General features: G+C 38.8%; 1 protein-coding gene across 1 annotated transcript in view; it reads left to right on the forward strand.

The window, feature by feature from the left end:
• LOC134224303 (dopamine receptor 1) overlaps positions 1–13429 on the forward strand; it is a 727585-nt gene that overhangs the window by 656780 nt on the left and 57376 nt on the right. Inside the window, exon 7 of the mRNA XM_062703640.1 lies at positions 10138–10392. Within this exon, the coding sequence (XP_062559624.1) occupies positions 10138–10392 (255 nt within the window). The remainder of the gene's footprint in view (positions 1–10137; positions 10393–13429) is intronic.

Raw genomic sequence — 13429 nt, forward strand, 5'->3', positions numbered from 1 at the left:
GAACTTTTTTTCCTCAGGAATCCCCGGGTTCTTTTATGATACACATCAAGGACAAAGCTTCGACTAAAATGTCCTGAAAGAATTTCTTGCCAGTATTTGCAATTAACAGAGTTAAGTCACTCTGATTTTTTTTTCATTTGTTTTTTACCGTGTTTTGCCTCTCTCGTACTCCAAGGTTAATGCTCATTCCAAAACGAATGTTTGATAGAAGGCCCGGAGACCCCTAGTGGTATATATCAACTAACTCAGCGCGAAGAATTGAGGTGATGTCTGTATGTGTGTGCATGCGCGTCTGTATGTATGTGCGCAAAAGAACGCAATCGCCATTTAGACACTTATTTGTGTCCGATTTTCTCGCAACAAGTTTCATTCGACGGGAAATCTAGTCCCATCGTTTCCTATTGAAAATGGGTCAGACTGAACTATGCGCTCAAAGGGTATGGTCAAAATACATTTATTGGTAATAACTTCGACTTTATTTATAACCATTTGAGCTCATTTAATTAACTTTTCAAAGGAGTAAATGAATAAAACCCCAATGCAATGCAGCACAACGGTAACGGAAGGATTTAACAGTTCGCTCATATATTTCCTGTCAAATTTTACTGTTTCCGTCGCCATTCCGCTGAAATGCGTTTGGGGCTTGAGTGGTTTGAGTCATTCTCTAAACCTAATTTTCTGAGCTATTCATTAGCTACTGATGGAGAACTAAATATGAGATTTCATAATATGTAAATATTTATAAATCTCCTGGAATCAATAATTCCTGACATGTTTATTGCAAAAGTAAAGACGAACAATATCTTAGTTAGAACGGAGCGTATGAAATTCCTGCTAGTGTTCATGAATGTCTGGCTAATGGTAGGGAAATATTTATTCACTCATCTACACTTTGAGGTTCACTGGCTGAACAACCAGCGGAAAGTCAATATAAACAGTTGAAGAAATTTAGAACTCATAATGCAAGAAAATGATCAAGAGAGGCAAATGTTGACATTTTCCTTCGTGCCTTACATGAATCAGATCCATTTTAAGCTCGATTTGGATAACGAGGAGACGTTGGAAAAAAATTTTTCACTTAGTTATTCTTATGCCATGCGTAATTTTGTAATATTTGAAGATTTTCAAAAGTTCTTTATCTTCTAATACTTTAGATGAATTTATCTCATCTTCCATCGTTGATGGAATTGAAGAAAATATCATTGAAGACTTAAACCTTGACACAGAAAAAGAATGATGCTGTATATAACTTGTAGAAATCATGAAAACAAATCAAAAGTAATTCAAATAGTGTTGTTATTTAAATTAAAAGAATTTTGCTTTTCGGAAGAATGGAGCATTCTTACATTCCACAATGAATGTCCACATTTTTGAGAATATATTAATCTCATTTTTTGAATAACTTGTACACGTAAAAATGTCATGGGATTGCGATTTCTAATTTGCTAATACCCTTTTCAAAAGTTATTTTCAATTCTGATTATTTGATTAACATTTAATGCTTTATGATCCTTCAGATCCTAGTACTTTGTCAAACAAATTGTTCTAAATACAAATTGTGAGGCATGAGAGTGAGAACAAAAAATATCACGGAATGTCATGAAATTAATGTCATTTAACATGATCGCCGCCATAATGTCCATAAATTGCTGAACTTAGTTTTTGTACAGCCCCTTCCTTCTCCTTAAGAAAACGCACGAAATTTCAACTTCCCAAATAGGTTTGCTTTGTCACGTTAATCGAACCTATGAAAAAAATAATTACGTAATTCATAGACGATCCCCAAAGGGGGGGGGGGTTGGAAATTGTATATTCATGCTATTTCGACCATACACAGCTAAAACTAAGTGGAAAATCACTTTAAAAGTCCAATTTTATTTTTGACCGCTCGCTTGTATGGGGATCCCCCATAGTGAGAGCTTGTTATCACAAATGACATCGCAATGTATGACGAACAAACTCGCATAAAATTCGTGCACATCGCATACACTACCGTGCAACGTCGGATAAGAAATACGCATATATCGCACTCACTTTTGTGCGTTAAAAGCGTTTTCGCGACTGGTGTGCGATGAAAATTGTGCGCATAGGCGTCGCATAACAGAAAAATGATTCTATTATGCATGCATTCTGGTTGTCTGGGATATAAGCCAGGCTCTGTAAGTTAGTATTCACTGTCCGGACCGGGATCGCGATAATAACCTTCGGACACTGTATGGAATTTCGTTTTTCCAAACTAAAACTCGCGAGCTATGGAAAATACTACTTGTTTATTGTACTTGTAAACGACAGGACAACGATTTATTGCTCGATACGGTTTGGAGAACAAATTGTATTTCGATGCAATCTCGCGCATTGTTGGCTGATAACTAACTACTGCCCGGTATCGACAGTGATACCGAGGCTCAGTGAAGAGTTTCTCCAGACGAATAAGAGACGATCTCTCCTATTGCTCTACCTGATAGCAGTGATAAGGAAGGGAATCAGATGACCACATGATACAGGGAAATCGCTATTGACTGCTAATTGTGGATCTTATCCGCGTTGCCAGAAGGGCCGATATTGCTGTGCTTGAACATGCCGGCCGCCTTGAAATCTTTGCATTTCAATTGAGAAATTTTTAATGGTTCAGCGATCAACACTGTACTACCTAGTTCTGCTTGATTTTGGAAATGATTCTCCTGAGTTTTACTGATTCTATATGTATACATAACTATGACCTTGACCTACTGTTGTCGATCGATCGCCTTTCTTGCGGACCGACAAACTATAAGGTTGTAAACAAAATCGGTGATGGATGGATAGCTATACGAAGATCTCTTGATTACTGCATCAATTAACGGGTTCGAATGGTGACGAATTGCTGGACCGTAACTTCTGTACTGGACATCTGCAGACTTGGAAGTACCGATTGGTTGAAATAGCTTCGAATGGATCATCATCGCCGTGGGGAATATTGAAATTGTCGTCCTGGTTGTCATCGTTGTCCTCGCCAATGGACAATGGGACCCCCTCCCAGCCCCCCATCAGTCGCTTTTGCCTGGAGCAGGGGCCTCCTGGCCTCCGCGGGTGGTCCAAGCTCCGATGATAACGACCGGAATCGTAGGAATCGAATGCAGTTGCCTCACTGGAGTTCATTGGTGCTGTTGAGCAGTTGACTATGGTCCTCATATGGGTTGATCAGTCCCTAAAGAATGCTCGTCGGTGCCTACAGCAACGGAATAGACATCGGACATCGGTACCTGATGTTCGATGGATTTACTCCAGGATGTGAGAACGAACTGTTATGAACGGACTATATTAAGATGAATTCAATTGCTTCCAGGAAGACCACATATAGATCATCCTTGACAACACAAGACGACTTCAGATGACGACGGAGTGGACGATGATGGTGGCGAGTTGGTACGCCATTTTTTATGTTGTCGCGTTGTTTCGTCCACTTTGTCCGATTGTGAAGACACTACCACACTTGTTCGGTTCACCGGTTGACGGATCCGGTTCATAAGGACCTAATTTAATGTTCACTGTCCGGACCGGGATCGCGATAATAATCTTCGGACACTGTATGGAATTTCATTTTTCCAAACTAAAACTCGCGAGCTATGGAAAATACTACTTGTTTATTGTACTTGTAAACGACAGGACAACGATTTATTGCTCGATACGGTTTGGAGAACAAATTGTATTTCGATGCAATCTCGCGCACTGTTGGATGATAACTAACTACTGCCCGGTATCGACAGCGATACCGAGGCTCAGTGGAGAGTTTCTCCAGACGAATGAGAGACGATCTCTCCTATTGCTCTACCTGATAGCAGTGATAAGGAAGGGAATCAGATGACCACATGATAAAGGGAGATCGCTATTGACTGCTAATTGTGGATCTTATCCGCGTTGCCAGAAGGGCCGATATTGCTGTGCTTGAACAGTTAGTATAAAGCATGTTTGCACTGTGACAGCGTTATAGTCGCACGTACCGATTTTTTAAATGCTCACGGTTAGCTGCAAAATTTACTGCTGTGCCTGTAAATGGCATGTCTGAACTCAAAGGCGGTTTTGATGACCCAGGATATCCTAAAACCATCTAAACATGTCCCTTGATTTCCAGGAATGTATTATGGATATGGTTGAATACATATCCAAACTTAAAGCGACGAAAAGGCTAGATTGGTGGCTGTAGATCGCAAGTTCTGAACTCAAGGACGGTTTGGATAACCCAGGATGTCCCAAAACCAACTTACCATGGTTCCTGGTCTTCTGGAATATGTTATGGATATGCTTGAATACATATCCTAGCTTGGAGCGACGAAAAAAGCTAGCGTGGTGGTTGTATATCACAAGTTCTAACTTTAAGGATAGTTTGGATGGCCCAGGAAATCCCAGAACCATCTAACCATGTCTCCTGATCTTCATGAATATGTTATGAATATGGTTGAATACACATCTAAACTTGGAGCGACGAAAAAAATACATTTTCAAGCTTGAAGCAACGAAAAAAAAACTAAAGTGGAGGCTGTAGATCGCAAGCTCTGAACTCAAAGACGGTTTGGGTAACCCAGGATGTCCTAAAACCATCTTGCCTTGTTTTCTGGTCTTCTGGAATATGTGATGAACATAGTTGAGTACATATTCTAGCTTGGAGCGACGAAAAAGCTAGAGTGGAGGTTGCACATCGCAAGTTCTGATTCTGTTTGCACATTGCAAGTTCTGTCACTTGATCTTCATAAATATACTATGGATATAGTTGAATACATATCCAAGCTTGAAGCGACGAAAAAAGATAGAGTGGTGGTTGTAGATCTTAAGTTCTGTACTCAAGTTCTGTACTCAAGTTCTGTACTCAAGAACGGTTTGGATGACCCAGAATATCTCAAAACCATCTGACCATGTCTTTTGATTTTTAGAAATATGTTATGGACGTGGTTGAATACATATCCAAGCTTAGAGTGTCGAAAAAAGCTCGCATTGCAACTGTAGATCGCACGTTCCGGACTCAAGGACTGTTTGGATGATCTAGTACATCCCGAAAAAATATGTTTCAACTTGTTTTGTCAGTTCTCCATTATAAATCACGAAAACAGATGGAACATATCAAATATACTGCGTAATACCGCTAAGAAAAATTTGGGCCTGGAGGGGTTAAATTGTCAGGAAAATGTGAAAAATATTCTTAATCACGAACATTTTCGGAAAGCTCGGAATATGTCTTATGAAAAAAGGTTGCAAAAAAAGTACAAATATCATCAGCATTATCTTCTGATTTTTCATCTAAAGTCATTTTCGATGGAAAATTGCTGGATTTTAACTTGGTTTTGGCATAGGGGGAATGACGGCTTTGGCAGGTTTTGTTCTATTATTGTCAGGGGGTTTTTTATGACTGATTATGCTCAAATTTGGCCTAAACATTCTTTGCATAATTTTTTTAGCATTTATCAAAGAATATTGTGGCCAAATTTCATAAAAATTTGATCGACAAAAAACCCCCTGATAATAATAGAACAAAACCTGCCAAAGCCGTCTTTTCCCCTAGTTAAAATTTTTTTTGGACATGATTTGATTTCCTTTTCGGTTTTAGCATTATATTCCGTAAGCGCGAAGACACTACTAAACTAAGTTGATCGCAAATATTCAAATAGTTTTCTATATTTTCTTGACTCGTGTATTGTTTATAAATTTTGTGAGCCTTTTGCTTTCGGTTTTTTTTTTATTTTTTTTTTATTTGTTTGTTGAGCCACAGAGTGTTTGCGAACAAAAAGTCCAAATAACAATTTTGTCGATTTTGCACATGATTAATTTGATTCAGACCTAAACATGCAGTTTTTTCAAAAATAAATTGTAAAATCTCATTTTCACCGACAACTGGTAGCAAAATACTTTCATTCTTAGAATCTAACTAACCAAGTCGTTAGGCAAGAAGATTTACGTTGTTGTGCTGTTCAATAGATGGTCTCCATGCGTCCCTTCCACACTATCGTTTCATACTTGTTCGCGCCCTAGCGAACGGCTTTCAATCTTATGATTTTCAATTATTTTTGCCTTTCTCGTACAACAAAGTTGCACCGAAAGGCTATAATTTCACTCCAAAAACGAACTTTTTATAGAAGTATCGGAGACCCATGATGTTATATACCAATCGACTCAGCTCGTCGAGCTGAACAAATGTCTGTCTGTCCGTGTGTATGTGTGTGTGTGCACACGAAAACCGAAAAACATTAGCCACTTTTTCATATAGTAATTCCTAACCGATTTTCTCGCAACAAGTTGCATTCGACGGGGGACAAACTCTAGTTGATCACTATTGAATTTGATAACGACCGACCATTGCGTTTAAAAGTTATTAAGAAAATGGTATCGAACTATGTAAGCGCCATATAAGGTTGGTGTCTTGGCTAAATGCGAGAAAGGCAGTGTCACCACTCGGTGAATTAAGTTAGGTTTTTGATTATCTACCCCCTCATACTTTGAGTAGGTAGTAAACAAATTCTTAAAAAATTACTTAAATAGTACAGATCATCCCATCAAGGATTGTGGCAAATGGAAAGTAATGAGATAATTATCAGCGAAAAATAAACGCAATTCGAAAAAAATGTTGTAAAAATATAATCATATTTGTAACAGTTTATTATATTTAATAGCCATTATTTGGTAGGGTTTGGGTCTCCGTGAACTTTTATATCGTTAATTTGTTGATATTTTTCGGTGAAAACTAAGCACACACTTTGCATAATTTTGCATAACGTTTCGGCCTACTGCTTTTCAGCCATCATCAGATTTGCAATTAATCAAACGTTCACCACCAGTGTGGTTTTCAAACTCTTTGAAAACCACACTGGTGGTGAACGTTTGATTAATTGCAAATCTGATGATGGCTGAAAAGCAGTAGGCCGAAACGTTATTCAAAATTATGCAAAGTGTGTGTCTAGTTTTCACCGAAAAATATCAACAAATTAACGATATAATAGGCATTATTGTCTTTCGTGTCTGTTGCTTGTTTTCATATTTCCTAGAGGCGATTACACTCCTTGACTGTGATTTATTTTTATAAAATACAGTGCAAGACAGAATGAAAACATCTCAAGTCACCTGTAACGAACTTCTTGACAGAATAATTTCACAAATCTACATCACAAACCATGGCCAACTTCATCCATCTCGAAACTTTGCTGACACGAGAAACTTATGAACATTCATTTATATTCAGCTCAACTGTTGTTTATGCAATCACGGCTGCACTTTCCTTCTCCCAGCTGCTTCGACGTTGCTTCTACCTAGGTACTGTTGGGCATATATTCCTGAGAAGCATTCCGAACCTACCGTTTGGATTCATATTCCGAGCCTGTGTTGTAAGATATCATTGCCAATAATTTACGAACATTAGCATAAGAATTGACTTTATGTTTCTAAATTCGAAAAAGTCGGGATACACTAATTAGACAAATCCAATGTGTAACAAAACAAATTGTAACTATAAGAAATCAATTACCCCCTAAAAGGCGCAATGTTGTTTTAAAACAACAAACCGAAAATACGTTTAATGTTAATAATTTCAATGGTTATTTACGTTAAAAATATTTCCGACGATTTCTAAAAAAATCGCCTTTAAGGGTTAATTAAATCAACTACGTTTTGTTTTGCACGCTGAACATTATATGTAACTTGGCCTAAATTTTAAAACCGTTAATACAAACATTAAACACCTCACCGAGCATACAAATATTCGGCTCTTCCATATTTTGAATCAAAACGGTACATATACGCAACCACATAGCACTGTTCAAAAGACAGACAAGTCAGATTCTAAGAAAAATGAGCATAAAATCACATTGCTTATGGCTGGTCTGGTAGATTCATTCGGAATTGTTTACCACACTGCCTATAGTACAGAGCCGGTTGTGAATACTGCATTGTAACGTTTTTCCCAGAAATTCGGACTTCCTGTGTTAATTGGGACTGAGTTCGCTATAAAATGGTAATATCCCAAAAAATTTCTCGAAACTGTGTATTTCAAAGCGATTCTACAGTCTCATTGTGCCAAAAAAGTAACGATGAAAATGGTTGAGATATGGTTGCATGATTTAATTAATTTGTTACTTGGTTATCAATACCTACTCTTACATGCACTAAACGACTTCCTCATGTTTACCTATGTAGTTTGACTCTGCTCAATCAGTCTGCAGACAAATAACGGCGCGAATCTGTTGCTTCTCAGAAGGATGTGTTTGTATTTCATTCAAGATAGCATTTTCTTCGGAGTAACACATATTAAATAAAATAAAATTAAACCTTCTATGGGTCACAAATAAATGAGGAAACTAATTTGGTAACACGAGACAGAAGAAAAATCTAAACAATTTTCTTTGAGCTCTGGAAACACGAATATCAGCAAAATTCATTTCCATCGGAGCAGACTATGTTTAATGATTTTATTCCCTACGTCTTGAGAGTTTGATCTCGTAATAATTAAACCGACTGCTGATGAGGGTATATCACTGTCTTGGAATCTTTGACATGCGAACCAGAAATGTGACGAGGAGTTTCGAGAAGGACAGGAAGGAAAGCCTACGTGAAAATCAACCTTCCAAAAAACAGTTGCCGTGTGGATCGATCATAGAAAATTTACTTCAAATATCTGGGGAATTTTTCATCGAACTCACATTTCCCAACCAAGCTAACAAACCTATCGGTATTCGAAGAAATCGGCCTTTAATTTATTGCTTTCCAAACACCTACCTAAACTATTGAAAGCTGATTTCCCCGGCATTGTGTCCCCATTGTTGGCGAGGCTGGTCATATTTGTTTGAATCTCAAGCGTGTTTGCAACACCACCACCATCATCATTTTCGGTCCGACGGACAAACCTTTTTGGCATTCTTGTGACGCGCCCGCACATTGGATCGGACTGGGACCACCCCACACCGGTTTCAGTTCTGGTGCTTCCTTCGTCCACATTTTGCTGGTGTTGACTTTTGGTATGTCGAAGGGATTTTTCCGTTTTTCTCGGCCGAATCCCCGACGGTGGTCGTTGGCTAGGTGAGAAGAAATGTGAGGAACAATCATAATTCAACAGGGGACCGGACGGACCGCACGGGAAGGTAAGTTTTTGTGCGAAACTTGACGAGAGTGGCTGTGTCTGTGTGTAATCCAAGAGCTAGGATACAGAAGAACAAGTTTTCCAATTCCGAGGAAAATATTTTATTCCCAAACAGGGTGGGTGGATGGCAGTAGTCAAAGGTCCTTGGGTGGCCCATGATAGATAGCATGCAGAATGGTGATGAAAGCATGCAGTCAATAGGAAAGGCAAATGTTTATCTTACCGGTCGTGGGGCTTTTGCGATGAAGAAATTATATTGATCTTTCACCTGACTTTGTGACTAAATTCAATATCAAACTTTGTAATAATATTATTTTCTTTCACCTAGATGTTAATTCTAAGAAGAATGATTCAGAACTGCCACTTTTTAATATGTCTGTTGTTTATGTTACCCTGATTTGAACTTGTGTTAAATTGCAGTACCTGATAGGAATACATCATTTCATTACAGCTTGATTCTGTGTGACGTTGGTATGTCAGAACCTATTGCGATAGCCCCCGGGTAAAAGTGGTCACTCAGGGTAGCCGCATTAGTTTACCATTTTTTTTTGTCTTTATTATCGAGACTTTCAGCCCGAGGCTGAAATTAGTTTACTACAATTCTTGATCCGATTTTCCCACTTATTCTGTCTGCTGATTATTTTACTCTCAAACATTCAACACTACTTTAATTTATTGAACGGCTACTCAGTCTTGCACTTATTACAACGAGTTTTTTATTTACCCGACGTTTCGACACGGGGATTGTGTCTTTTTCAAGGGGAAAATATTTTTGTTAACAGTGCTTCCGAAGTCATGTACGGACAATTAGACAAACAGACGGTGCAAGTTAGACTAAACATACGACGACAAACAACAAAATATTTTCCCCTTGGAAAAGACACAATCCCCGTGTCGAAACGTCGGGTAAATAAAAAACTCGTTGTAATAAGTGCAAGACTGAGTAGCCGTTCAATAAATTAAATTAAAACGTACAGTCGATCCATAATCAGTAAAATTCAACACTACATTCAACATTTCCGGTTTTTTCTATTCACTTGCAGATACGGGCGCTGGGTAACGCGGCGCGTTGCCATCGGGACGATAGTCGTCATCTGGCTGCTGGCGGCGCTCGTATCGTTCGTGCCCATTTCGCTCGACCTTCACCGGGACAAGCGGGACGAAACGGACACCTCGCTCGTCATCAACGGCGTCAAGTACGAAACGTGCGCCCTGGACCTGACGCCCACCTATGCCGTCGTTTCTAGTTGTATAAGTTTCTACGTACCTTGTATAGTTATGATCGGAATTTACTGCAGGTGAGTGGGACCGTTTTTGTGAGCTATCTATTCGTAAAAGTTTTTGATGGCTTGAGAAAATTTATTATATCTTTTCTGTCGGGACTTCAGACCTATTTGGATATATGAGAACACATAATAATTAAACTATGAGACTGATTGGAAGCTGTAGGTCAGACAAAACTCTTTTTAAGTATTATAGGGACGTTATTTGTAATGCTTATATAGTCCCAATTCTTTTATATTTTCGTACTTGGTTAGAGGTGTTCCAGAACTCAGAAACCTTCGGCGGCATATGTCGCAGTGTTGCCCACCATGTCTTGTCGAGTGCAATTTTAACTGGCGGCGTAACGGAGTAAGAAATTGTGAATTAGTGACGTGGCGACGTCGCGGAGTAAGAAATTATGAATTAGTGACATAACATATGTGAAACCATCAACTTCAAAGACGGGAAATGTTCCGATTGGAATGCCAAATTTAATGTCAGTGTCATTCCAATCGAAAAAGAGACCTGTCATTACAAAAGATTGCGAATGGCAAAATTATGAATCGGCGATGCAAAAACATCGACATTAATGTGATACCGAAAACGAGAAAAGACTATGTGGCTGAATCCTATTCTGTTGAAAGCCATTAGACTGAAAGTTGATTGGCCAAATTTTCTATTTAACCGAACAAACGGCCTAATGGTTTCCCCATTCACCAAAACCAATTTGGCTAAAATGGACATACTAATTGTGTAGTGAATAATAATAATTTTAAAAAATTAAGAAGAGTTTAAAAGAATTGAGAAATATAAAATTAAAAATGGTAAATAACGAGAGAGAAGTGAGATGTCCCGCTTCTCGCTTTTCGTTTCAACTTCTCACTTGTCATTTCTCATTTATTATTATGTGTTGGGAATAGTCCCATTTAAATACTTTTTGAGAGCAGAATCCATTTCGATCAGCTTCAAAGCTATAACATAATTTATTTATTCTTCTTTAGGGTAACTGTAACGTTGATGTTCGACCAGGTCGTTCAGCTTACTCTGCCTATCAGAGCGCCGTTATGCTAAAAGAGCAATATCATCAGCCAAATCGAAGTCGTTTAGATGCTCCATAGTAATAGGCTGCCAGAGCTCACGGTTTGGTCAATCGCACTTACCATGATCTCGTCGAGGGAGGAACAGTCATGGAGATGGAATATATCCTTCCCTCACTCCAGCGACTACTCAGATGGAGTCAAACAAAGCTCCGTTATGCAGGACTCTGCACGTAAAAGCTTCGTATTGCGCTTCGATGAGACCGACGATTTTATCCGGAACTCCCTCGTGTCTGGTGCCTGGTGGTATCTGGTGTCTGGTGGTTTTCTGGTTCAGATTATTGATTGCTTGTTCGTAGTCAATTAATGCCAGGTACAGGGACTCTAGGTCGAATACCGTTGATGGGACTGCCGAGATGGGACTGCCGAGTGCCAACGTTTTGACCGATTTTGTTGTAGCAACTCATATATGACTTAATTTATTCGTACTTAGGTTATAGTAACTCATTCATGACAAATGTGCTGCTTGAGGCTGTATGACTCTCGGCTAAACAACACGAATTTTGGCCGCTTTCCACAAGGCCAAATGACGTTTTGCTCAATGCGTCATAAGGCTGAAAAGATTAATAGGCCGAAAATGTCGTTCGACCAAACTGGTCATTTGCTTGGCTTAGCTTCAATTGATTGACGATGTGTACCGTAATTACCGCGTGATCTGTCGAGGAACAACTAATATGCACAACTCAGCAACTAAATAAGTTATATTATCTATCTAGCTAAAAGGCTTTTTAAAAAATAAAACTATTACAAGGAGTTCGAAAAACAGAACTTCACATATCAACGATTACGAACAGAATGAATTTATTGCACATTGGAATCTACAAGTACCCTATTTCTGCTGATTAATGATTTATTGCCCTAGCTGTCGTCAACGTCGTGATTCCTGCTGATTGGGCATCCTACTTTTGGACTGCTGAGTTGGGAAACGATGGTGTCGGGTTATTGTCGGTTAAGGTGCACATGTGTTGTTGTTGGTGTTGCTGTTGGTATCGGCGTCTGATGACAATGCATTGACGGTGCCCAGTGCAAGGGCTATTTGTTGTTGTTGTTGTTCTATGGTGCACAGCATATTCCGTAGTAACTCGGTAGAAGGATTATCGTGTTTCGATAGGTGTTCGATAACTTCTCCCTCCCCGAGTGAGGATCGTCTCGGTCCTTTGAGTTGAACTCGGCATCTGGTCTTGGCTATAATGAAAATTATGATTGAGATGATGATGTAGATGCTGGAAAGTCCTCCGGTTAAAGTCCAAAATTTTAATTTCAAGCAAGGATGTTATCGATCATTTAGTAATCTGCATTCGATCATTTAGTAGTTTTTCAATAACTCATTCCAGAGGCTAAATTCCAAAATGTGTTGTACGGTGGACTTCTACTGTAAAGGTTTATCTACAACTCTGCCCAACAGTTCGTTGTTTGAATTTCACTAATAACGGAGCTATAGCTCTAGTAGCAGTAACTTAGACTAAATGATTGCATATTTTGTTATCATTTAGTATAAGTATAGCAACTAGCACCGTAACTCCTTAAGCAGTGGAATTCAAACATCGACCTGTTCAGGAGAGCTGTAGAACACATTTTGAAATTTAGCCTCTGGAATGAGTTATTGACAAACTGCTAAATGATTGAACGCAGATTACAAAATGATCGATAACATCCTTGATTTCAAGTTATATTGCTCCAAATAAACGTGGTGTAGCTTGTCTCGGGTTTCGAAAGTTTCGTTGCTGAGTGTTAATATATCCAAATGCTGATGGTAATTCCAGCAAGTTTTTAAGTTATGTAATGCTCCATAGATTACAGTAGCCTCCTGAATGATTTCGTTGATCCGAAATGAATAGTTGTTGAACGTGATAGAGCAGTTTCCAAATGATATTAGAAAATTTCCTTCTAATGTACGATCGTCTGGTCCACAGTTACTGTTAAGAGTGTGGTTTTTTGCATTCTGGACCAAAAGTGTATTCTCCGTTACAAGTAA

This window comes from Armigeres subalbatus, chromosome 1 (assembly GCF_024139115.2).
Source record: "Armigeres subalbatus isolate Guangzhou_Male chromosome 1, GZ_Asu_2, whole genome shotgun sequence".
Classification (NCBI taxonomy): domain Eukaryota; kingdom Metazoa; phylum Arthropoda; class Insecta; order Diptera; family Culicidae; genus Armigeres; species Armigeres subalbatus.